This window comes from Pseudorasbora parva, chromosome 24 (genome assembly GCF_024679245.1).
Source record: "Pseudorasbora parva isolate DD20220531a chromosome 24, ASM2467924v1, whole genome shotgun sequence".
NCBI lineage: Eukaryota > Metazoa > Chordata > Actinopteri > Cypriniformes > Gobionidae > Pseudorasbora > Pseudorasbora parva.
In genome coordinates, this window is record NC_090195.1 from 28,567,833 (window position 1) to 28,595,426 (window position 27,594).

The 27,594-nt window shown below is 40.1% G+C and overlaps 1 protein-coding gene across 1 annotated transcript in view; it reads left to right on the top strand.

The window, feature by feature from the left end:
- Positions 1–27,051, top strand: part of LOC137063551 (rho GTPase-activating protein 21) — a 171,218-nt gene extending 144,167 nt beyond the window's left edge. The window contains 19 exon segments of the mRNA XM_067434784.1: positions 249–306; positions 309–2,237; positions 4,553–4,699; positions 4,790–4,889; positions 5,016–5,058; positions 6,872–6,991; positions 7,454–7,753; positions 9,081–9,145; positions 9,224–9,372; positions 11,991–12,133; positions 13,953–14,111; positions 14,231–14,309; positions 14,493–14,566; positions 14,655–14,744; positions 15,231–15,356; positions 15,489–15,530; positions 17,879–17,984; positions 20,762–20,793; positions 23,518–27,051. Of these exon segments, the coding sequence (XP_067290885.1) occupies positions 249–306; positions 309–2,237; positions 4,553–4,699; positions 4,790–4,889; positions 5,016–5,058; positions 6,872–6,991; positions 7,454–7,753; positions 9,081–9,145; positions 9,224–9,372; positions 11,991–12,133; positions 13,953–14,111; positions 14,231–14,309; positions 14,493–14,566; positions 14,655–14,744; positions 15,231–15,356; positions 15,489–15,530; positions 17,879–17,984; positions 20,762–20,793; positions 23,518–25,128 (5,373 nt within the window). The 3' untranslated portion in view covers positions 25,129–27,051.
- Positions 27,052–27,594: the final 543 nt, after the last annotated feature.

A 27,594-nucleotide genomic window follows, 5' to 3' on the forward strand; every position in this document is an offset into this window, starting at 1 on the left:
TGGTTAAAGGCATTTGAGCCTGGCTACTTGACCTTTTTCCCTCTTGACTTTTCCTGGGCTGCATTTACACTTAGTGAAAGAAATTGGGGTCAACCTGCCCCCTGTAGTTTACTAGATAAATAGTAAAGTTGTACAAAAAATGTTTGTGTTTGATACAGCAGTAAATTGTATAAATGTATTTCAGTATTTATTTAGTACACGTAATGTTAGCCATTCATTATATTTAATAAAATGTCTCTTCTTTTCAGGCATATTCTCAAGATGCATACCTTAAAGGAAATGAGGCATATAGTGGAAATGCACAGAACATCCCGAGCCGCCCCCAATATGTTACCCACGGATAGAGCCCAATGCCTTGGCCATGGCACAGGTGTCAGAGCCATCATGCTCTGCTGAGACATCATGTGGAACCAGACAAGGAGCAAATCGATGCCACAAGCCTGACATAGGCTGCCGCATTGATATCCCTGTATCTTCCCCTATCCCATCTCAAACCTCTCAGGTCCCTAAGACCCAAACTGTTGTGCGTGTATTTAATGAGAATTTTAGGACAATGGTAGCTTCACCGGAAACAACAGATCAAACTTCACATGTGGCCTGGGCTGGTCCCTGCCACAGGATAGAGGAGAACCAGAATGCGGCTTCAACGGACCCAAGCTTTAACAGGTCCAGAGTTAATGTCACTTCATCTCCGACTGATGCAATACAATCACAGCACAAACCCAACAGAACTGCAGAGTCCACTGGGTTCTCCGACACTACCCCCAAAACTGCACAGACTTGCATAGACACGAAGCCTGTATCTTCCCACAGACATACCTTAACCACAACAGCAGAAACCTTCCCATCAGCCACCTCTCCCACCCCTTACACACCATCTCCTCCACCAGCCACTCCCTCCCCCTGCTCCCCCCACCAGAATATTGACTGGAGGAACTACACCACCTACAAGGAGTACATTGACAACAAACGACTCTACATGTATGGCTCCCGAACTATTCAGGAACGTCTGGACAGTCTGCGAGCTGCATCTCCATCCAGTACAGGCGAATACAGCAACCTGAAGAGCGCATCAACAACTGCTACGCCCTCACGGGGCTTTTCTGGATCACAGCAGAGACGGAGGAGCGCCTCACATGATCGGAGTTATCAGGTATCCACTGTGCTGCCTCTGCGTAGCGTTTCTCAGGAGAGGCTTGGTGATGCAGAACGGACTGCCCTAGCACAGAATTGGCCTCGCAGTGCTTCCCAAGATGCCCTCCCGTCAGCCCCCATAGGTATCCAGAAACCGAGGGCATATTCATGTGACTATCTGGGCAGACAGAATGAAAATGCAACATCCATGTTGGACAGGCAGGCATGCTGCAGAACTGAGACTGAGGACTGGTTACTCATGAACAGAGGGGACGAGGCAAGAGCAAGCAGGCAGTCTTCTTCCTTGCGTACAGCGCCTCACAGAACACAGGGTGTGTTTAGCCCAGACAGACGAGGGGGCAGTTACCCAGGGTTGCCTATCACCCCTCTTTTCAGTAGAGGTGCAGATTCATTGCTTACCTCCAGAGCTGAAAGCCTGTGTAACACCTCTGCACCTTCCTTAAATAGACCCTCATTGCTACCTGCGAAAAATTATGTCTCCGACCCCTCCACTGCTGCTGCTTCTTATATAGCTTCTGCCCTGGCCTCAATACAAGGCCACATCACTGGTAGTTCCAACACAGGCCCCATTAAAGACCAAAGAACACCACTCACTGCCAACCACATGACCCACAATGCAAAGCAGTTACAGCCTAGGGGGCGGGCTGACAGCCTTCAGGAGCCTGTCCGAGAGGTAGCCCGTGGAGGTCGCTCTTCTTCTTGTTCTGCCGCCACTAAACCCAATAGAACAAAGCAGGGTGGATCCAAGCCCACACTAACCAGTAACGGAACAGTTCCTCAGCAGCCTAGGTACATAGAAGCACAACCCCCCAATGAAAAGGTGGTGGAAGGTATCGAGGGTCCAAATGCTACTGTAGTTGTGGTTCTGAGGGAGAAGTCTGGATCTCAACCTATCCGCCACCCTTCCTACATTCTGGCAGTGAATGAGACAGAAGGAGGGACCGAACCACCTGCAGTCTCTAACACATGCTGGCTGCCTAACAATACCCGACGCGAAATGCACATGAGTAAACTAGGAGACCAGTGTAAAACCTCTCTTTCAAGCAACCTTGATGACTCCCTGGACTCAATTCCCTTCATTGGTGAGAGGCTTTTTCAACTATATAAGATAACCACATATTATGTTTCTATAGCAACCATCCAGTCTACCCTTAAAGGAGATGAGTTTGATAGTTATCATGTTTTAATATATGTTTTTTTACTTTACTTTAAAATACTTTTGTCCTGTTGATTAAGCATCTTTCAAATGCGTATAAAAATGGACACATACAGATGAAATGGGATGTGCTCGTACCAGTTGTATCACTTTTGGCTTTAGCAAAACGATTCTTAGAACGTGTCCCTGCTGTATCTCTGTTTATAATATTAAGCAGCTGATGGGACACAGGGGAAAATGCTTCGTCTCAATATTTACTGTTTTATATTATTCAGAGTAAACTAAACATCTTAACTTTATCTTCCTACTTTGTACACAAGGCAGTCCTTGTCTACTCAATTGTGCTGTCACACTAGGGCAGGTCAGGATGAATTTGCTTTTTATTGCTCAGATAAATCATATAAAAGGCCTTACTGTTTCTGTATCCTTAATGGCCCAGGTTTTGCATAGAGAGCTTTAGATCAAGTGGTGTGCAACATTGTGGTTTTATTATGTTAACAGTAATAACAGCAGGATGAACAGCTCAACCCAATGTAAACAAAGTTGGCAGAGACGATTGATGAGTAATTTGAGTTCTGGTAATATTTCATGTGTGTGTGTGTGTGTGTGTGTGTGTGTGTGTGTGTGTGTGATGGGGGGGGGGGGTGGCTCTAAACACAGTGCTTTCTTAGGTGTCTTTCAAGTCATTTGTCACCCTCAAAATATTGGCCAATTTCTAGACATTACAGACATAGATTCCTGAAGTATGTCCTACATCAAGTAGAATTTGTTGATTGGCCATCACAAATGGTTGTGCTTCTCAAGATATAGTTCCATACTCTACCAGCCTGCACATTTAATTATAGAATGTGTTATGGGCTTTGATATGTACATAACTAGACAGTGCTGTATCTCAGAGTGTTTGTGAAGTGCATGGGTCAGTGCCTGGGAGCATCTCCAAACTGTAATGTACACCAGTACAGTGATAGGACATGACATCATAGTCCACAGGGGCACAGATAATGTGACATGCTGCCACATTCCACCCAAGGCAGAGACTTCCACTGCCATTCCCTGACAATTTCCCACTCCCTCCAGATCATCCACAGCTCGGAAACCTCTAACAAGCCAGAGGGCAGTAGAGAAAGCATTGGAACATGCCAGTAGAATCTAGCTCAAAGATTCCTCTTTTTTGGAATTGTTCCTGAAACTCTAATCTCTTTTAATGTAATGTTTGATTTGGTAGAATTTGTTTTGTTAGGTAGACTCTGTTTTTAAGTTTATTTGATATACTTTAGTTTGGGTTTGTTTTTGTGATTGTTTTGTGTTTTATAAGACTTTTGTTATGGTAGGGTTTTATATTCAATTTGGTAGATTGTGTTGGGTTTGGTTGCCTGTCAGCTTATGTTTTTGGCATTTTCAAGGCATTCTGATGCAAATAAACACACCTAATTTTTATTTTTGCATCATATATTTTATTAATGTATTACAGAGAGATTGCAGACAGAGCAATGACTGCTTAGCCTAGAAATCTAGACGCACCCTAGCGGCAGCAAATCTAATCTGCCGCGAGTGTCGTCTAGCAACTCTCAATACACTTCTGAGCTGTAAAAACCAAACTCTGGTCAGGCCAATCACATCGTGTATAGAGTCGATGGGCGGAGCTTAACATAATGACGGCCAAGACTCTGGAAGACTTGGAGTTAAGCTTTTCTCTGAGAAAAGAACAAAGAATGGCACTGAAGTCATTCTTAAAAAGGGAAGATGTGTTCGAAGTTTTGCCGACCGGATACGGTGAAAGTTTAATCTTCACATGTTTACTAGCTTCAACTAGCTCCGCTTCATGTTGCTCTGGTTGGTTGTAGCGCTATCCTATCATGTGCAGAGGGAGTTTGAAAGACAACCGTTTATCCCGCCCCTCAGATTGAGCCCTGTCAATGGTGAGTTTCCAGACCAAACATCTTGATGTGGGTCTGGCTTGTCAGGTTAATGACTGCTAGGAACTAAAACTAAAACAACAGGAAATTAAAATCCTGTGGTTAAAAATGTACTAGTAATATGTTATCCAGTGATGTAACCCATCTGCTCTACTGTATGTGCATGAAGAGGCGTGGGAGCCTTATCAATTTAAGGATTGCTCACTTGCTGTATGAGTAAGCAAGTTTTCTTTAGACTGTCTGATTCTGTTGTGTCTATTAGACTACATCAATCCATGCAATATAATACAAAGATAAAAGATTGCCTCATGTCTGTTGTCATCAGATGAGCCGTCAAGCTCCAGTAATGACCACGACACAACACACATTCCTGCATCTGCCGTGATTTCCAGCACGCCTATCATCACCACCATCCCACCCAGTCCAACTTCTCCTTCTCCTGTAATACGCCGACAGCTGTCCCATGACCAGGGTGAGGAACATCTTTGCCAACACATACAGTATCTCACTGACATCAGAAACTCTTTTTTTAAACTATGAATTCACCCATATCTCCATCTAGATTCTTTACGACTCACAATTCTGGAATCCGATTCTGGAGCTAAAACAGAGCGGTCCAGATCCTTCGATGAGGGCTTGGATAATTACAAAGAAGGAAGAGGGTAAGTTTACAGTCACTACTTCAAATTATAAACTACCAGTACAGTGAACACAAGGTTGAAAAGTCAACCTGCTTCTATTGCTGCCTATCACATTATATGACCTCTGTGTTTACTGTGTCTGTACAGGCGGTCGATTAAACACACCCATGGATTCAGAGGCCTTAGAAAGGTGAGACTACTGTAGTAGAGATAATAAATGACTAAGACTCACACTAACTGCATTATGATTAGTTTACACTTTAGATAAAGTTCTGTCTAATTGGCACCTGATCTCCAGCTAACATTAAGACTGATAATGGTAACACTTCAGGAGATGGAGAGAGTTTGCAACCAAGTTTGGTTACAATAACAAGTTTATAACTATACAAAAGAGTACAAAGTCTTTCCCAAATCTCAAAAACATTTACACTGGCAAGTTCACTTTTCTCGACTTTATTTAGAGGGTCTGTATGTCTCTAATCTCCTCAGACATCATTTTATGTAACAGTTGTCAAGTAGCAGCATGGTGGCAATCAGCATTAAGGTGCAATACTTCCACCCACTAGTTTGGAGTGGCAACTAGTTACTAGTGCTGGATTATTAACAATATTTTGATAATTTGTGTAGTATTAGTATTGATTTCATTTTTTAAACATCACGTTATCGCCAATACCAGTATATTGAGTATTATCTTATTTCTTTTTTTATCTTAATTATTTTAATCTGGCAGTAAATATTGAATAATCAACATAATTAATTATGTTCTGCCTATAGCATTGCCTGTCATCTAATAATATGATGTCCTGTTCAATTTGACTATTGAACTCAGTGGTCCTCATAGGGTTTTCAGTAGGCCTGTCACGATAACAGATTTTGCTGGAAATTAGAAATGATTGCGATAAACGATAATAATGTCGTTCTGAGACCATTTTCATCTAAAATAATGATAATGGCATAAAAATGCAGGTACACTTGTTCAAAGATCAATAAACTTTAATTTCTAAAGACTATTTATCACTAAAAATGGAAAACATTTTAAATAACCACAATAAATGAACAAAACAACCAAAAACAATAAAAGCATGGACTCTCAGTCTGTTTAAAAAATGCATTTAAATAAGTACAAAAAACAATAAAAAAAATGGATGAAAACTGCAATGGATGATTGTGTTTTAGGAGCATATTAGCGGCGGCACTGTTCACAAAACCCACGGTTCGGTTTGTATCACGGGCTTAGACTCACGGTTTTCCGTTCTGTACGGTTCTTGTTGTTGTTGTTTTTCTTTTAATAAGAAAAATAATAAAAAAAAAAAATTTAATAATAAAAAAAAAATGTATATCATAGACTAATTGATGCACAAACTGAACTTGACCATCTCTGAGGAAAGTGATATTTTGATACAGAAAGAGAGAAGACATTAATGACATGCGTTTCATTTATTTGGCAAAAAAAGGAGAATGTGTATTACTATCTCTACAGGAACTCATGTGCCTTTTTAGCATACATAGATTGAACTGAAGAATTAACTTGCGTTTATTAAATTTCAGTGTAGCTTTAAGCCTTGTTTATACACGTCGCGTCCACTCGAGCGCGAGGGTGCGCGCGGCAAAAATGACGTCGACCCGGAGTGCGCGAGACCCCATTTTGCTTGCCGTTGTGCATGTCAAATTTCGTTACTTTGCGTGTTGCTCCGCGACCGAAGAGCCATGGGTTCCAGACGAATCTGCTGGCCGAGAATGACGTCTCATCACGCTGCACCCGGTCTGCGCGTCGAGTATAAACACCTCCCCAAACGGACAAGGCGCGCGCAGTCAACGAGAGAGATGAGGAAAACATAAAGCATGCACATGGCAATTATCGCGGCCGGAAAAATGATCGAGCTCATTTTTTTTTATCGTGCGATTAATTGATTTATCGACTATCGCGACAGGCCTAGTTTTCAGTGGCAGCTGTCAAAGAAGATGAATTGTGCAGCAGGCTTATCCATGTTTGTGTGTTTCAGGCTGTTGACAGGTCCTCTGAGGACTCTGGCTCTAGGAGAGACTCTACTTCAGATGTCTTCAGTGATGCCACAAAAGAGGGTCCGCTTCATTTCAGGCAGCTGAACTCAGACAAGGGCAAGGTACAACACCACTAAACGCCAAAATCCACATTCATGTGTTCTCTTGTTCTGGGCCCTAGTACTGATTGAAAGGGTTCAGCATGCTAGTCTGTGTTGCTGTAGGAGTACTTGTCAAACATATTGTTAACGTGTTGAAACGAGTCTCTAAATGAATGAGAATGGCTTGGCAGGCTTTCAAAAACATTTCATGTTGGCCAAAGTACTGTAGTGCCAGAGATGTTGTCTTAAGAGATCTTGTCAAATTTTACACCACTCAGGCAGATTGAAAGGTTAAACACGTACCACGAATATGTGGTACATTTAAACAATAAGCTAACAATAAGACTGTGGGTTAGAGTGATTTTACCACAATTAAGGGTGTTCAAATCAGGATGCACAAGGCTGAAAACTGAAACCAAAAATAAAAATAAGCTTTAATTGTAATTCAACCAAATTTTCATAATTCTGTCATATTTTCTACAGCGTGTTGGCAGTGGCATGCGGTCATGGAAGCCGGTCTACGCTGTGCTTCGTGGGCACTGCCTCTACCTGTACAAAGACAAGAGGGACGGACAAACCAACGCCAATTCCCAGATCGAAGATGAGCCTCTGCCAATCAGCATCAAAGCCTGTCTGATTGACATCTCCTACAGTGATACAAAGCGGAAGAACGTCCTTCGGCTGACGACATCAGACTATGAATACCTGTTCCAGGCCGAAGATCGAGAGGAAATGCTGTCCTGGATCCGAGTTATTCAAGAGAACAGCAACTTAGATGAAGAGGTAATTGATCAGTAATCATAACTCACTTTTCCCCATTAAATATAATTTCAATTCATGTGTTTTTTTACATCTTTACTATCCCAATTATGTTCAATCGGACTTGGATGCTTTTTTCTTTCTGAATCCAGAGATTACATATTTGTTGAGAATTTTGTCAGAGCCAAGCCTTAGTGTCCACCAAAACGTTTTTTCCCCCTAAGGCTAGAGTATTTTTCCAATTGTTTTATAAAACAGCAGTAGCATGACGAGGCGCTGAGCACTCTGCCTTTTTTCCAGTTGCCGAGAGTTGAAGAATTTAAACTTTAGGTAAAACACACTGTCACGTTTTACCCAGCCATCCAATCACAGTGGAAGAGGGGCGGAACAAATGACGTAATGATGACGTTAGAGGAACGCAAATTCACCAGTTCGATAGGATCAAGTGTGAAACCAGACCAACGCTGTAGGGGCCGCCGGGAACAATCGCACTCAGAACTGGACCAAAGAAAACAGCGTGAAAATTTCAAAGTGTGAAAATGCCCTTAAACTCACATCAAACTCCTTAACTGGCTATTTTTCACAATACAGTGATTGTATCTTCACTGATGCTTTTTACATATTATACACTCTCGATTTGAACAAAAACAACAAATTCTATAAGTCCATCCATTACTTTTCACTTGTTTTGCATAAGCATCTGTCTTTTTAGACATTTTCAGAATTTTCCCCTGCAACATCCAAACATATTTTCATGAAAACAGTTTGAAAATTACTTAAAACAAAACCAGTCAATGTTGAAATATCTTAACAGAACAATACCAAAGAAATATTTAATCCCTTAATTGCCTTTAAACACTCAGATGTTTTCCCAAGTGTGCTAGACCACACTATAAATATAATATTGCTTAAGCTCTATCCGAAGGATCATGAAGGCTGATAGGATTTAAAAAAAAAAAAAAAAAGTGTATATTAAACAATTGTCATTATATTAAACATTGTATATTAAAAATGTTTGCAGTTTCGTTTAGTGGCGTGAGTGGTGCAGGGTAAGTCTATCCAGTTCTAGTACCTGATATTGATATGGTGGATGTTTTGGGTTTCCTCATGAATCACAGAAAAGGGCTCTATTTAAAGATCCTTTTTACAATAGCTGAACATAGCCTAGGGCTTTTTTTGAAAATAAATAGTAACTTGGGGAAAAAAAACACAGAATCTTGACTATAGGGTGTCTTCTTCTGATAGCATAGGGTTATCCACAAGCCCTCTGGTGTGTTTGGGGATTCCACTATTCCATTTCATCCACTCACTTTTGTCTGCCTTCTCTCTGTTTCCTTTTTCCTTTTTGTAGAATGCAACTGTTACGAGCACAGACCTCATCAACCGGAAAATAAAGGAGTACAACACTCTGATGAGGTAAGCAGGAAGAATTCCCATTGATTTTTGTAGACTTCTTCCTCCTCTAGAGCTTGACTCGGATTATGTGTGTTGCAGTCCACCCAGCAGTAAAACAGAAGCCTCACCCAAGGCCTCCCGTCAGTCCCTGAGCATCAGGCAGACATTACTGGGTGGTAAGGGGGAGAATAAAGCCACAAGCCCTCACTCACCAAACAAGGACCAGGACAGGAAAGCCATGCACAAAGGTAAGAGCATCAAGGGCACTAACTCTGGATTCTTTGTATTTTATTCAGTAATTTTAAGAATCAATAAAAATGTTATCCAGTACTTGTGTAGAGATTCAAAAGCACACAGAAAAGCGATTTCTGAAAAACTGTTGAAAGTGGATTGGACCACAGCACACTTGTAGCCAATCAGCAGTTGGGGGTGTATACACTCATTATGGGGAGGAGAGATTGAGCAAGAGGGATATTTGAAGAAAAACTGTAGAAGGAGAGATAGCTGAGAGACATTACAAAAGAGAAACGGTCAGAGGAAAATTAAGGTTTATGAGCTTTAGGACCCTTGTTAATATTAGAAAAGCTTTCCATCGCTAGGGAGACCTAAATGGGAAGGCCTGAAAATGGACGGCGAGGTTGCGTTGTTTCTGCTCCATATGTTAGCAGTTTGGTTTTGCTAGGAACAGGACAGTTTTGCGTGTCAATTCTTGCTGCTGACTACTAGCCTGACGTGGTACATCTCAATTCTAGTCAGAGTATGAGTCTGATACTGCTCCATTGGGCTGTAATTATGGGGCGTGTTTCAACCGAACCAGGAAAGACATCAATTGGATAGACCTACAACCAATCAGAGCAATGAAGCAATGCATAACGTTAGTTGTCAAATGTTGAAAGAACTCAACTGCACTGTGTTGCCATGTCCGTGTTTATTTTCGCGGGTTGTTTTCCATGTCCGCGGGTTGAAGCGACCTCAATTATGTGATATATAGACCTAGGAATGCGAATTTTAGACAGCAACCTTGCCAAAATAACATTTTACCCCCCAGACGCCTTTTTTTTTTTTTTTCGGAGTACCCACCCCGAGAAGCTATTGTTTTGGGCTAGTAGTTGCCGAGGTTTTTTGAACAAACTTGGCAACCCTGTCTGCACGCGCGCTGGAATGAATGATATTTGCCGGTGTTGTAAAAAAAAAGAATTTAAGGATACACAGAGTACTTACACAACATGATCATCATTTCAGAGAGAAATAGTGAAGGTGAATGCAGATACAAACAAGCTCTCCGTTTAGGATTTGAACAAATTCAATCCAAGCGCCTTTGATGACGTGCGTGATTACGTTACTGTTTATCATCTGTCCATCAATGTCTAAAGCCCGCCCTGACAATTTGATTGGTCCGAACAGTTTCTGTTCGGGCATAATTACTCCTCTATGGATCGAGTCCAGACCAAACCGCCCAAGCTCAAATGTTGTGGCTGACTTCGGCTGGCATCCAGGCTAGCTGATGACTATCCCTTGCTTGTACGTATGTACTCTTGTGTACTGTATGGTAAAAAAAATAAAATAATAATTCTTCCTTGTTGTCTGTCATTTTATTCACGTTATTTTGTGCAAAGCAATATTTTGCTTCACTTAAGCTATAATAAAGAGACATCTGGCCCTATTTTAATGACCTGAGCGCATTGTCTGAAGCTCATGGCGCAGGTGCACTTAGGCTGTGTCCAAATCTACTTTTGCCAGTTTAATGACAAAAAAAGCAGTTCTGTGCCAGGCGCATTTTCCAAAATGGTTGCACCTAGTGGTGTGGGTGTGTTTTGGGCAGAATGTGCAATAAACCAATCAGAGTCTCATTTCCCATTCCCTTTAAAAGCCAGTTGCACTTGCACCATGGCAGATTCACTATTTACATTGGGGAATTCGGAGGAGAAAGACTGAACACTTCTCTGAAGTGGAATCCTTTTATTTTTAATATTTAAAAATATAAAGTTTGTGTTGCTGCGCATCCCTGTGTGTGTAATAAGCAGAATGTACGTTTGTTGTGCATCCGCCTATAGGCGCATATTACTAACTAAAATACTGTGCTTTTGACTTTAGACTAGGTTTTTGTTGGCCAATGGGGCTGTCATTTCTAGTTGCCTCAACAATGCCCCAACAATGCGCCTGAACACACCTCAATTTCAGACCAGAAAACAGATGGGCGCAAGTGCGGCACACCCATTAAAACTGTGCGTTTCTTGAGAGAGCCTCAAAACCAGTGTAGAAAATAGCCTATTACTTACTAATTTTGATGATTTTGAATGTAAAAACATGCAAACATCATAAGTTGATGTCAGACAACGGTATAAAAAAGAAAAAAGCCAGTTCATGACACCTTTAAAAAATGTATATCTTCTGTTGAAGTCTCAGGAACAAAAAATTCTGTCCAATCATGGATATGGTCCGCATGCAATGATATGATGGCCCTCCGTGCCTGTCAACATATGTATTTCTATACATCCACACACCTGCTCGCGCAGACATCACACGTCATCAGTATGTTCCTTTAAGGCTATTTTTGTAGACAGACAGTCACATAGTGCTACAAACAAACAGCAGCCAATTTTTACAGTTCCTCCTGAACCAAAACAACAAGCTTGTGCTGTGTTCATGCCATGTCGTGATTACTGCTTTTTGTGTTGTGCACTTGAATGACCTTCAACATAGATGGTGTCTTTGTGAGAATTACAAATCAGTCACTTATGAGTTTCCTTTTTAGGTAGGATGCTGCCATAGAAGGTATATAGGAGGTAGAGGCGTATAGAAGCTCCCTGGGTTTGAAGTGCTAATGTTTCTGTAACACATTATTATTATGGTTGTCTATAAATAGATGAAACCAGCCCACCCAAGGATAAGGGCACGTGGAGGAAGGGCATCCCTGGACTGATGAGAAAGCCATTTGAGAAGAAACAGTCTCCTGGAGTCACATTTGGAGTAAGACTAGATGACTGTCCTCCAGCTCAGAACAACAGAGTAAGACCCTCGCTCTTTCTCTCACTGTTTCACTTGGCATCATTAATGTCAATGACATCCTAATACTGTCCCTTGTGAAAAAGAAGTACACTATAGCATATTTTTGTTTTTTTTTAAATAGTACTTGTTACTGAAATAATATACTTTAAAAGAATATACTTAAATGTGAACTGAATGTAATGTTTTGAAAACTTGTCAAAGTAGTGTTAATTGCAATTCAATTAATATTATAGTTTAAATTTATATTGAATACCATTAGCTGAATTGTAGAGAGCATTATGACCCACTTAAAGGGTTAGTTCACCCAAAAATGAAATTGATGTCATTAATGACTCACCCTAATGTTGTCCCACACCCGTTAGACCTCCGTTCATGTTCGGAACACAGTTTAAGATATTTTATGTTTAGTCCCAGAGCGTATGCAAGTGTATGCACACTATACTGTCTATGTCCAGAAAGGGAATAAAAACATCATCAAAGTAATCCATATGTGACATCAGTTGGTTAGAATTAGAATCTCTTGAAGCATCAAAAATACATTTTGGACTTTATTCAGCATTGTCTTCTCTTCCGTGTTTGTTTTTAATCTTTAAATAAAGATTTGAATGGTTATGAATCAGTGAATCGATTCATGATTCGAATCACCAATGTCATGGGATTTCAGCAGTTTGACACGCGATCCGAATCATGAATCAATACGCTGATTCATAACCGTTCAAATCTATATTTAATCTATATTTCTATATCTATACATTGATATTTCTATTGAAACTTGTATAATTTATTAAATATATTTGTATTTGCAATTTAGTACTTTAAATGTAATACAGAATAACACAACATAGTCAGGCATTTTGAATGTTCTTTAGTATATTAGTCAACACATCAAAAGTGTACTTTAAAGTGTGACATATAATTATTAAAACAATGATTTAAAATATAAGAAAAGCTCTTCATTTGACATTATTAGAAAGTGTACTTTTTAAAAGTGTACTTAACTGTTAAGAAACAGTCATGAAAGTGTATTCTCTTAAAATACCTCTTAAAATACACTTAAGTGACCTTTAATTTTATTAAAGCTACACTGTGTAACTTTTTTAGTTTATTCTTAGCTAAAAACACTAAGTTCTTTAAAAAATATATGTGCTCATTAATGTATATTTACTTCTTTCAAGTAATAAAGTATTCTCGTAAGTTTAAAATATGCCATTGAAAATTCATACGGGTGAGGGGTTCGTATGCTGGTCGCCATGTTGGCCCTCCATCTTGAAAGTACATTAGCCAAAGAGGGACATATCCGTAAATTCAAGCTTCGCTTTTCACGTTTTAACACTCGATGGCACCGTGTCGAATGTGAAGAGGGGGATTGCCGTTAATCTTGGACTAAATCGGTCACCGTAGGAGTTAAAACGAAATCAGAATTGAGAGGAACAGAAACTAATATTCACTTGATGGTCATATACCTTTTCACCGCTAGATGGGGGAAAATATCACACAGTCTAGCTTTAATATAATATCTGCAAGTATAGTGTTTTTAAACATACATTTAAGGTTTGAAGTACACTACGAGTGCACATTCAGTACAATTAAACACTTTTTGCACAAGTGAGTGAGCTCTCTACTGTTGTGATATTTTTAGCTATAAGTGTTTAATAATGTTTAAAGAATAATTGTTTACTTAAGTTTGTGGGAGATACATAATTGCATTTGGAAATGGATATGTTTTTCGTATTGCTGATTTTGGAGTCATATTTGTCTATGTAAGCATCACACTTTATATTGCCTTTGCAGGTATGTGACTGTACTTTATGTGTTTTAGTTTGTTCCTCTGATAGTTGAAGTGTGCTGTAAGCTGGTGGAAGAACGAGGACTGGAATACACGGGCATTTACAGAGTGCCAGGAAATAATGCCGCCATCTCCATCATGCAGGAAGAGCTCAATAACAAGGGCATGGGTGACATTGATATTCAGGATGATGTGAGTGTATATTTCTGTCTCTGTCCAGTTCAAGTGTCTGTAACATTTTCTCTGTTTCTTGCTTGAGGTCTTTTTTCCTCTTCCTCTACTTTTTTAATACATTCTCTATTCTTGGACAGAAATGGAAGGACTTGAATGTGATCAGCAGTTTACTCAAATCCTTCTTTAGGAAACTTCCTGAACCCCTCTTCACTAATGGTAAAAGTCCTTGTTGGAATTCCCTTGCTTGAGGCTCTTTATGACTCATACTGTATTTATGTATTTTTCACTTGCTCTATATTAATTGTATAGTTTGCCATCTAGTGGCTTTGAGTGAGATACACATGCAATGTCCACACCTGACAGCTGAAATAGTGTTCCTTTATCATCTGGCCTCTGTAGAGAGGTATGCAGATTTTATTGATGCCAACAGAATAGAGGATCCTGTAGAAAGGCTCAAAGTGCTCAAGAGACTGGTAAGCAGAAGTTTGCCTCAATAACTACATTTGTTTATAGTGGTGATAAACTCTCTGCATGTTATGGAATAAACCTCTCGTTCTTCAGCTTCACGAGTTGCCTGATCATCATTATGAAACACTGAAGTTCCTCTCGGCACATCTCAAAACTGTAGCTGATAATTCCGAAAAGAACAAGGTAAAGCGTTTTTGGGATGTACACACAAAATGCGCAATTACGTTCAAAAACAACAAGATGACGTGCAACAGAATGGAAAAGAACACATAATACAGGGCTCTCGAGGCATGTTTTAGATTGCAAGCTTTCTGCCAGATTTTCAGTGATGGAGAGATTTACTTTCAAGCTCTTCTTTTTTTTTTACTTTTGCAACTCATTTTATTTTATGAGTGAATTACGATATTCAAGTGGTGGGACTTGATTTTATGGACCAAAAATATATCGGAGAGGATAGCTGAAAAATAAAAAGGATTAGTCACGTCAACCAAAAAGGAAAATCATTTTTATAGTTGCTGTATAATAATGTAAATCACACACAACAAGACCAGGAACCAATATTTTAAAAACTGCACATACAGAACAGAAGAATGTGTGTGAACACTCTCTTTGTTTTTCATATATGAAAAGCGAGAAATGTCTTATCTTCCTCTTTTATCAATGTGTCAGATGGAGCCACGGAATCTGGCCATTGTGTTCGGCCCAACACTAGTGAGAACATCTGAAGACAATATGACTCACATGGTGACACACATGCCAGACCAATACAAGATTGTAGAAACGCTCATTCAGCATGTGAGTTCTTCATTCTTCTCATGTGAAAAGAAAGTCACCTGTAACTTTCTAACATGTCACGGGAAAGTAAATGTCACATTTTTGTGTATTGGTGAAATAATCCTGAAGGCAGTCTGGTGTTTTCTATTGCAGTATGACTGGTTCTTCACTGAGGAGGGCGATAATGAGCCTACGGTATGTATTAGTACAGCTGCTTTCTTTTATTACACTATGTCTTTATTCATTTTTTAGATGTTTTTGGTAAGGTAGGCATCATGAGCTGTGTTTCCATTGTCAGGCCAAAAGCGAGCAGGCTGGTGCATGCCAGGGCCAGTCGCGTTTCCACTGTCACTTTTTTTGCCCACCAAATACCTTGTTTAAAAGCAGCCCAACAGGGGCTTGTGCACTGGTCATGAACAGAAGCGGAGTCTGGGTGTCGCGAATGTGTGTCCCTTATTGTGGCAACCCTACTAGCAGCTCACCTCAACATTAATGATAATAATTTGTTACATTTATATAGCGCTTATATAGAGAAGGGGGAATCTCCTCAACCACCACCAATCACTGATTTTTTCATCATTAATGACATTTAAAACAATTTTCAGCTTAAAACTCACTAATGTTCAGACACCAGTGAGTGAGTCATATAACTTCCAATTGCTATCTGGAGGGGATTCTCATCAAAGTATGAGGCAGAAATATTTTTTATGCAGTGCTAAAAGCTACTTATCCATTGCCATAATATAAATATGCATATGATTATAGAAAATACCTGACTGCTTGAACAACTTAGTCTTAGACAAAGTATAATTATTATAAATTATATTTGGTTAAATTTTTCATCTCTTTTCCCTGTGCCTTTGTTGATACCTGACATATTGTATAACTCATGTTTTCTGTCAGTGAGCGCCCTCTGCTGCTCTGACCGAAGGGAATTACACTATAGTGAGATGAAAGAGATCGCTCAAACATCCTCAAATTGAATGTTTTTTGGGCTGCAACTAATAATTATTTTGATAATCGATTAGTTGGTTGATTATTTTTCAGAATAATCGGATAAAAATACCTTCTTCTTTTTTCTGACAAAACACACTATTCCACGTCCTGCCCAATCCTGTCCTTCAAAAAAATGTGTCAGCTGAGTGCTATGAACAAACACACATTGTGAATATATCTAACTTTACAAAAAATAACCATGGTTTTACAATGAACAAAACAAACAATAATAAATAAATAAATAACAGGGTTATTGTAGTTATTCAATGGTAACCACAAATTAACCATGGTTTTGCTTCAAATCCATAGTTTAAATATATGGTATTTTTGTGGTTATAAATGGCAATTAATACGGCAAAAGAATGGTTAAACATGGTTTAACGATCTAATCACGGAACCATGGTTAATTTCCGTAAGTGTAAATCTGTGCTATCCTACGTGCAAAAAAAAAAAAAAAGTTACTAAGCGAAAGAAGTTTAAAATTATATTAAAGATAAACACATTCAGTTACCAGATAAGCGGTGTGTGTGTGTGTGTGTATGTATCCTGTAAAATTAACGTTTTGCGCTGAGGACGCACGCACGCATCTGTCAAAGCACATGACAGGGTGTGTTAAACGCTAATGCATTTGCCTAAAGCCTAAAGTAAACAGTTCTCATGTTTTGGGCACTTTGATCATGTACCTTTCCTGCATCAGCCCACTCTCCACAAATGTTTCTAGATGCACATTTTGTCCATAAAAAACATATTTGTTAAGTGCTGTAATATTATTCAGTGCTGTAATTTGGCGCGACTGGTGGAAGCTTTGCATACAGAGAGCAGACCCGACTAATCGATTAACGAGAATTGTTATCGATGATTTTCATTATTGATTACTATCGATTAGTTGTTGCAGCGCTACATAATTTTGTAGAAAATAAAACAAACGCTCATTCTTTCTAAATGTGATGTAAAATATGATATTGTATTAAGTCTTTGGACTTAATGGAGTTGTTCTGTGTAGCCTATTTCTGTGATCAAAATAAATGGAAAAAGGCCTGGCTGAATAAATATGAAATATTATGAAATAATGATATATTCCGTTTGATTCAGCATGTTTGATGTGCACTCCCTATCTAGTCAGTTTTTAGTCCACTAGCTTCCCTGTGCTGGTGAAACAGTGATGTTGTGTGACGTTGTTCTATGGAGGTGTGTTAAGAGTGGGTTTTAGTTTTGAGGTGCGGGGCTACTGGCCCGACATTGGAAAGACAGCTTGATTTTGGCCTCACGGCTCAAGGTCCGAGACTACTGGCCCTGCCCGGCACGCTGTAAGCCCTGGCTCGCACTTGCCCGACAGCTAACCCCTAACCCTAAGGAACTCTTTAACTCTGGGGTGTATCTCTGGATGTGCCTAGTAGCACCTAGAAACAACTCAAGATCGAATAAGTGATTTTTGTCCAAGCAAGAACCACTTACATTTTTTTTTTTTTTTGAAAATGTAAACTAGTTTCTATTACTAAGTCATTGCAACTCTTCAATGAATTGTTTTGTTCTGTATGTCTGCTCAGACTACAGTCCAGGAGGAGAGTGCTGTGGAGTCTCAGCCTGTTCCTAACATCGACCACCTGCTGACCAACATCGGCCGGACAGGCACCTCTCCCGGGGAAGTGTCAGGTAACATGTGCCCTTGGATGGATCCTCTCTGCCATGGGTTCACCTTTTACACCTGCTGACAAGTATAACTATGTCTTAGAGTGCACATTGTCACGTGAGCTAAAGCAAAACGCCTACAATAATATGTTTAATCTTTGATTTTAATATTGATGAAAACTTCTTTGCTTTTCTGAGAACAGAAGCAGAACGTTCTCCCTACGTTTTTAACAAAAGCTGTGCTGTGGCTTAATTACAATGCCTGTGTGAGTTTGTGAGGCAAGATGTTATACATTTTTGCCTACAATAGCTTGCTTGGTGCGATTTTGAATTATTAGTTGGTTATTAGTTGTTGTTTTATTTACTTTCCATCCTTTACCTAATTTAAGTTGTGGAATGTAAATTTCTGAAAACTTTCTGTCTTCATCCCATTTTTGTTTGGTGAATCTCACAAAACCTGCCAAAAACATGGCACAGCCATATTTCATGCAAAAAAACAAAGAAAGAAGAAATTATATTTTGCAGAAGGAAAATTAAAGCTATTTTTAACATTTTAAGATGTTTTACCTTCCCCAATACTCAATACTGCAATGCAAAACAAAAAAGATAGTAATAAAGATGATTTAAGAGAATCAAATTTGGCAAGAATGGAAACAGGTACTGAGATTATGACCAAAACATTCATAAAGCATTACTGTAATGAGAATTTTGGGAGAAAAAAGTTTTGAACATGATAATGATCTCCTAATAGGCTTCACCTACTTTATGCAAAATATATATTTTTTTCTTTTGGGGTGAAATACGACATTTTTGAGATTCAACCATTTAGTGTCTATGTCTCTTTCTCTACGTGTCCAAACTCCACTGGGTCGTCTCTGTAATTCTGCTGACTGCTGCACTAACACGTCATGTTCTTTCTCCAAGAGAGAACAAGCAAAGAGCTAAAGCTAAAGCCAAACCGCGGAACACGCTTGCCAATCTCTGATCCCTCTGTCCATAGTGCCACTCTGTCGCGTGTCCTAAAGGCTTACCCAGCATTCACACATACTGATCTTGACACAGGCCAAGTGGGCGGAGTCTATCACACCTTGCTGTCACTGATGGACTCAGTAGTGTCCGTGATGGGCAGCTGGAACTGTAGGAAGAGGGAGGACTGTTGCCCGCAGTGTAGCTGCCTAGTCTGCAGACACCCTCGCATTTTATGACGTGGGCGACTGAGAAAAGAGAGCAAAAAAGTGCAACGCCAAAGGGCAGCAGAAGTGTTGGGTTCTGTGGGGCGTGTGTGGTTTGTGAGTTTACCTGGCGTAGAGCAGTGCTGCTGTCTCAAAGGCTCTTCGCCGTCTCTCGCCCCTCTCTCTCTCTCTCTCTCTAAATGCTGGACAAACGGAGAGACGGCATGGTAATGCTACTCGGCTCTGAACATCACTCGGTCATACCATTTGTCACCACCAAGGGGTGTGTAGGGGGGCTTGGCCTGACACAGAAGAAATAAGCCTCCACAAATTTGTAGTCTTTGCCATGGGAAATGAACTGAGAGCAAATACATCAGTGAATCAATTCTTTAACTTTTCCTTGCTGGCATTCTGTCTCCCCATAGTGTCATCTTTTCTGCGTAGCTAGCCCCTCTCTGACCCCTGTCACTTCTTACCTTGGTTCATGCCGTGGGTGTCTTGTCTTCATTGTGGTCACGACAACACACATCAGACCAGAATAAGCACCGTCATTAAACATCCAACCCCCTAGTCTATCGCTCAAATTAATGCAGATGAACAGATGAACCATCTGATACATGCAGAAAATAAGTTTGACTCGTCTGTAAAATTGTACAGTAATGCACTAAGAATGGAAGTCTGAGGTAGGATAGATTAAAGGTGCGTGAAACTGGTATTTTTTTAAGCTTTTATACATAAATGTTATTCGAGTTGTAAAGCTGTCTAAATGGGCCTTTATCAGTGGGGATACTGTTATATACAGACAAACTTGGTATGCGTCATCATTATATATATGGCCAAGATGTACAGGTTCAGTATTTATTTATATTAATATAGCTAGAAGACTTTTGATTTAGGTCTATATTAAGCATATGTTGTGTATATTTTAATATTAACAGGGTGAGAGATGAGTCAAAATTATTTTCTGTAACAATTGACAAAGACTGTCACAGATGAGTTTAATTTGTTTTAAACCCAGTTAGCTATTTATTATTTTAAGTTCTATTTGAATTCTACTAAAAATGTACAAAAAATTTAAAATGTCTGGTTTGTTTTCATCATTGAGATAATCAAGGTTCTGTGTATCTGCTTCTTAGGATCTCAGCATGTCAGAATCAGATGTTCATAATAGGTCATATAACAAATATCACTTAATGACGTCCATCACTGACACTGCCTGCAAGACCCGTATCATTTAATGTGTACTCAGTGGTGTTGTGTCACTCTCTATGCATCCTATTAGTTGCACCTATTCCTTCATAAAGAGGTTCATCAAGTTCAGCTGATCTCTTTTGCAACCACATACCAGAGCTATGTTACTATATTGTCTGTGTTTGCTGGATGGTCCTACATGTGAAAGATTGTTCCCTATTGGTGAATATATATCTGTGCGTTTCAACAAAACATTGCCTCACTTCTTTGTCTGCATGCACGCCTGCTCACCATTTCTCTCTTTCCTTGTTTGCCACGCTCTCGTCGTCATGCATATGTTTCTATACTCACCTTCTCTCTATATATCAGTTTGTTTGAGATCAGTAAAAGGACATGAACAAGCCACTAACCACGTGTTACTTTTTTTTTACTCCACAGATTCACCAACCAGTGACTCCGCTAAATCTAAGGTGAGTTTTATTCTTGTACCGTGGCCACTTCTCTGATATATCAGGTATAGTGGGTGAGTGTAGTTTTTGCACAAGGCTGACACGCTACATGATTACTAATGTAGCACCCAAGAGCCAGTTGGCATCTTAAAGACATTGGACAGATGGATCAGAGGCCATCATGTCATGCTTTGAACATGCACTGCATTCATTGTAATGGGGAAATGAATTTTTGCTAGAATCTGCTTTAAGCATTTCTGCCTAGGGGTGGGAATCGAGAAACCATTTTTTAGAAAACACTGCAACCGAAGTATCTTCACGACATTATGCTTAGTTAACAGTTCTTGAATGTCTTATGTATAACATTCTATTTAATGAATCAAATCTCTCTAACTGGTCTAAAACAGCAATTACTGAATTAAAGGTGCACTGTGTAGGATTTCCAAAAAGCACCAGGCCACTGCTTATTCAATATCCCAAATGTTTCCAACTTTTTGTAAATTGTGAGAAAATTGCTATTTTAACCAAGGAGCCGGGATGTCTGAGGGAGTCGCTTGTCAACTGCGTCATATCTGCATTACCCTCGGTTTCCGGTTCTATTCTGCAGAAACGCTTTACTCTTAGCAGTGTGAACAAGTGTCACAACCATAGATATGTATACGTAGATACCCCATTCGAACGCTCCAGGCACGTTGACGAGCCGCCATTTTAGAACGGTCAACACATGTCAACACTTCAGATGCTGTCAATCATCAATTGCTTAAATTTTTTTTTTAAAAAAGAACACTGCGCCTGCGCAGCCGCTGTGAAACTCTGGAAAGCCCGGCGTGATTTAACTTCCTGAAGAAACCTTTCTCAGGTGAGACGTTTGTGTTAGTTTAGCAATTTTGACGTTTGGATATACACAAAAACACGTAACATTTGTTAGTAACAGGCTTCATGGTTCGAATTTCAACAGTATTCAAGAACTGGAAAATGTATGGAAACAAACATTGACCCTTGTAAAGTGTTTAAATCAAACTAAATGTAAGAGTATTTAAAGAGAAACTGACATATTTCTGCTGTTCTACAAGCCTGCCCTTCTGTCAGCGAGTCTGTCTCGCGCTGCATTAAAGCCACGGTGCATAGTTCTTATAAACATGAAAGATAACCGATTTCACCATAAAATCATGTAATGCAGTGTTCCGTGTGTTTCACAATCACCACATCCAGCGCTGTGACATAAATAATAAAATACACGAAAACTCACCACTGCCAGAAGCTTTTGCCCAAACTTCCAAGGCCTGTTTAAATGATTAAACTATGCGTGTCTTAACTTTGTTACATTTTATCAAGTGAACAACTTATATACAGCATATTATATGCATGTGTGTTTGGGAATGGGGCATTTGCAGCAGATATATGCTGCCCGTCATAAATCAAAGCACATCTAAGGGGAGAACGCCAGCAATGTGACAGAATGGAAGATATTATTGTCTGTATTTGTAATACACGTTTCAGGTGCGAGTGATCAGCGAGGCAAGCGCTGCCAGAATGCCCAACGGACGAGCGTCGGGTGCATGCGGCTCCCGCTCTCCATATGCACTGCTTCTACCCTGTCATAGCTTGCGCGTGGAGTGTGACATTTGAATGGTCACGATGTGCGTTTGCGACCGGCTTTGACCGTTCTAAAATGGCAGACGGCTAACGTATAGCGGCCCGTAGAAAGAGTCGCTAATGAGGTATCTATGCATACATATCTGTGGTCACAACAGCCGCTGAGCGAACACACAGAGCCAATGGCATGACATAATTTTAAACACACGTAAATGTATTTAATATGATAATCAGAGATGTGTTACCTCCTACTTATGCCAGGAAAAGCGGATATGGAGCCGGCGACTGTGTCCCGTCATAATAAAAGTTATGCTATTCGCGAGCCGTGTGTTGCGTAACAATCCCTCCAGCGGCCTTGCTCATCTCCCTCAACACTCAGCCCTGCTCTGCTTTATACTACAGTAACATTAATAACCGCATCCTTGAAAAAGATTTATGCCAGAGTCATATCCTGATTCTTTTCTACCGGCTGTGAGGTGAAGACCACATGTCCTAAGATTCTGCTCTCAAACTTGGCGTCATCAAGCTACACCTTTGTTCTGAATAGGCACCCTCTAGTGGACGGAAAAGTTACATAGTGCACCTTTAGTAAGTATTCTGTACTGGACCTTAGAAAAGCAAAAATGTGTTGCGAAAATATTACTGTTTTTGTTTTTTCACTATGCAAAAAACTATAATATAAAACACAATACAGTATATTGTACATTGTAGTTAGAATCAAATATGTGGAGCTTCCTCAAAAATACTAGAAGAACCATTAAATGAATTACGATTCCCATCCCCTTTTCTGTCATCTGGCTCCAGCTTTGTTTTCAAATGCAACCCATGCAGCTTTTTCCATGTGCCAGTGCTGTTGGTGTTGCGGGTGCTGCTTATGTTCTGTGGCTGTTCTGAAAAAGAACCCTCATTTGGAGCTCTGTAACTGTCTCTAATGTTTCTTTCTATGTTCAGTCCTTCAACCTCTGATTTGCGCTGCTATCAGAGAAGCAGGTGGAGTACTCTGGGTTAGCCACCTGCAAGGGCAGCGGTTGGGCTTTTTATTCCATGTTTTCTCGCTAGGCCTCAGTGCTTTATGACTCCTTGGATTACAAGGTTGTTTTGTTTTCCCTCTGACTGAATCTGTCACTCTTTCTTTCTCTTTGTGTCCAGGGCTCCTGGGGATCAGGGAAGGACCACTGCAGCCGCGAGTTCCTTCAGCCACGAGTCTCCTCCATCTTTGCTGCGGCCAACCGCAAACGAAAGAAGCACAAGGAGAAGCTGCAGCCCAGCAGCTCTGATGACGACCTTGATATCGTCTTCATCAAGAAGGATATCCCAACTCAAAAGCAGAATCACCAAAGCCAGGAGGAGGTGGCAGGCCCATGTGGAAAATCACTTGTTGGAGACAGCAGTGCAGAGTCCACCCCAAAGAACAAGAAGGAGCACAGGAACTCTTTCTTCATGAAAGACAAACCCTCTTCAACTCTCTCCCCCTTGCCCAAGCTCTCATGTTCACCCGGTTTCAACCGTCGCACCTCCGGTCCTCCTAAATCATCCCTCTCGGATCCTTCTTCACAGTTAGATGAGACCACCTCGGACTTGGGCACTATGAGCTCTGGAGCCTCTGTACCCAGAACCAGACCTCGGAAATGGGGAACGACAACACCACCGGCCCCTGAGCTATTACTAGTTTATGGGGGGGCTTCAGTGACTGCAGAGGTGAGCTCTATTACCTCAGACTACTCAACCACTTCCTCTACTACCTTCCTGACGGGAATGGAATCCATCACACTGAGCCCAGAGGTGCAGTCTGTGACTGAAAGCCGAGGAGGAGACGAGGCAGATGACGAGCGCAGTGAGCTCATCAGTGAGGGACGACCGATGGAAACGGACAGCGAGAGTGACTTCCCAATGTTTAGCTCTGGAATCGCTGGGCTAGACATACAAACCACAGAAGATATCGGAAACAGCACACCAAAACTAGCTTGCCGCTTGCTGCCCTCCTATAAACTGATAGAATGCGACTCTCTGGCTAGGAGGCGATCTCTGCGACAAAAGACGGACAGCGATTCATCTGTGGAGGCAGGGGCTGGTGGTGGGGTCAGCAAGAATGAATCAAATAGACTGTCTCGAGTTCTGGAGGTGATGAAGAGAGGCCGTTCCACCGGAAGCCTGAGTGCCCCATTGCGGACAGAATCGGACAGAGTTGAGCCAGCGTGGCATCTTAAAATCACAGAGAGACTCAAGTTCCGTCTACGTGCCTCCGCTGATGACATGTTCGGTGTTGGCACACAGAAGTCCCGCTCTACAGAGACACGAGGTAAGAAAAAGGGCATCCGCCGACGACATACTATGGGTGGCCAGCGGGATTTTGCTGAACTAGATGTCATTCATGACTGGAGGGAACAGGGTGGAGTGGACCAAGGTGCCGAACTGTCTGCTGTGGAGCGCTTTAAACCCAAGTGCGACTCTCAGGACATGGCTATCCGGGACTGGATTGCTCGTGAGCATCGTCGATCTGGGGGTTGCCAGGCCAGTCTAGAGCTGGAAGGTCAAGTTGGGATAAACACAACCGAAGCAGGAGAGACCCATGCAGGTGTGCAGAGTGCTGAGCAATTGACTCCTTCTGCATCTCCGTGTTCCCAGTCAAGCTCTGAACAAGTAAACGGAGGCACATCAAAAGGCAAATCTAAAAACAGCCTGAATTCTGGAGCTGATGCTCATCCACAAAAAATGTCTGGAGCCCAAGTTGTGCGCTCACGATTTTACCAATACCTTTAAAAGAAAATAATTATCTGTATGTGTGTAAGTGTGTGTAAGCGTGTCATAACGTGTGTGTAAAGGCCTGTTCAAACCTAGATAATGTTTGGTGTGAAAATTTGGTACGATAAACATTTTTATTTGAATGAACGTCATCTGTTCAGAACGACACAAACTGTTATGGCATCTGTTCCGATGTGAACATTTGCATGATGTTATTGTGACAGAGTTTTTACATGGGCTTCTAATCTCTTTTCCACTCCAGTGCAAAAACTTAGATTTTCGCATTTGGTCACATTTCTAGAGCCACTCCTTTTACATAAAACTATGACTTGGTTGTGCTTACAAACTATTTTGCAAAACCGCAGTGAATAGCAGAGGAAAAATGAATGACTGTTTGAAAGCATGTAAATACTGCTTGGTTTTCTTTCCTTGTGACAAGCGAGTGTTCACCTCTGAAAGCCGCGCAGCGCTTCGCGTACCTGGGTCAACGGGGTATTTCTGAATTTCTATAAGCACCCCCCTACTGTCATATTGAGCAATTTCATCCAACCTGCCATTTTTATATATTGGTCTGAAAAGACAAAACGCATGCAGAAAATCAAGATTCTCAATTAATTTTCATGGCAAACATATGCTTAGGTATGATCAGGCCTTAAAAATGAATGAATGTACTTAGAGCTAAGGTTACTCCACCTTTATTTTCCATCCCCTTGCCCTTTTTTTAAATAAAGTATCTATAAATATGAATATATATTATAAATATAAATTGTATATATCTATATGTATAGGCTTATAAAAAGTAACTGGAGTAAATTGAACAAGTTTGAGTTATCTGACTCATTGATTTTGGATCAGTACTGGAGCTCTTTTCTTGAAAGCTAGTAATATATGCATGATGGTAAAGTGACCTGATATTCAGAGGCTGTACAATACCAATGTTTACCCGACAGCACAATTTTTGGACAGACATGCATTTGCGAAACTGTTACTGAAGGATACTGATATCAAAGGAAAAGGCATCTTGTCCAAGATTAGGGCAAAAAAGAAAACTCCTGATGTTACTCATATGAAGAATGTAATATGCTTGCTGTTATATTGACTAACACGTAAATTGCTTGTTGCATTTTTTATTAGTGAAAAAATGTAAATAATGTCTGTACTTGAAGTATTTTTTGTTTTGTTTTGTTTTTTATTCTGAAGGTTAGCCCTGATATGGGCTGTTTTCTGAGCTGTGTGCTGTGGAAACCACTTTTACAGTGCATCATAACAGCCAGACATAAATATGGAAGAAAAAAAAAATCTTTTTATATTTCTACAGGATTGTTAAAGTAAGTGCTAAAATTGAAAGCGCCAGAGCCTGAACATCTGTAGCAGTACCAGGCTTATTGGTATTGTCATGATAAACCATTTAAATGCAAACTACAAGCTAACAGCAAATACGTTGTGAAATCACAAGGTTTTTTTTTTTTTTTAAACAAAAAAAGTGCCTCTCAACTGGTTCTGGTGACAGGAAAGGTGCCATTTTCTTAATTTTGTTGTTTGTTAATATGGAATGTGTATTGTGAATGAATGACTGAATTTTATCAGAAAAAAAATAAGAAGAAAAATAAATTTTTATACAAAATGCTGCAAAAGCAGACCCTACGCTTCCACTGCTTCATCAGCTAGTCTTAAGTCATTTTGTGCTTTGCCCACTGGATATGTCTTTACCCTTGTCTTTTATTGAGGCAATAACTTAAATGTGTGTATTTCTTTGTGTATGTTACCTTTGTTAAAAAGTCCCATATTTTGTCCGAGCTGACCAGTGTAGCCAGCATGTGATTCCTCAGAAGAGTATGCATGACGTCATACTTATGTTTGCAGATTTCATCTTACCTCTGAATGTCTGCCAACTGCAAAGAAAACAAAAAACACTGGAAATAAATTATCTTTGTCAGCGTCTTCTCATTGTCATTGGTAGTGTATGTTATGTAGACTCTGGGTCCTAGCAGTCACTCGGTTTGAACACAGTCCTATTCTTTATTATTGTTAGTGTTTTTATTATTACATCCCCAAATGAATGTGTACCAATGTGTACCAGTTTCACTTTTAGGTTTGTAAAGATCCTAAGTATAGGTACGATTTTCTACTGAACTCAATGCAAGCGTTTCCCGCATAAGCCTTTAGATTAAAAGATTGATGTGATCATAATGTCATTAAGAAAATGCTGAACATTTGGATTTTCGTTTGAGGGGTATCTCTACTATAATTTCCTTGTGTATTTTTAACTCATTGTCTATTACAGTAGAGGAATCAAGTCATAACTTCAAAATGTTAATTGTGCAAAACCGCAAAAAAGATAAGCGTGGCCAAACTCTTGACTGGTAGAGTAAATGTTAGCTTAATTTTTAATTAAACATTTGAAGTGCTAAAGGTTGGGTAACATTTTGATGGTCCCCTTTAGACATTATGTTTACTATATATAGTATGTTTATATATATATAT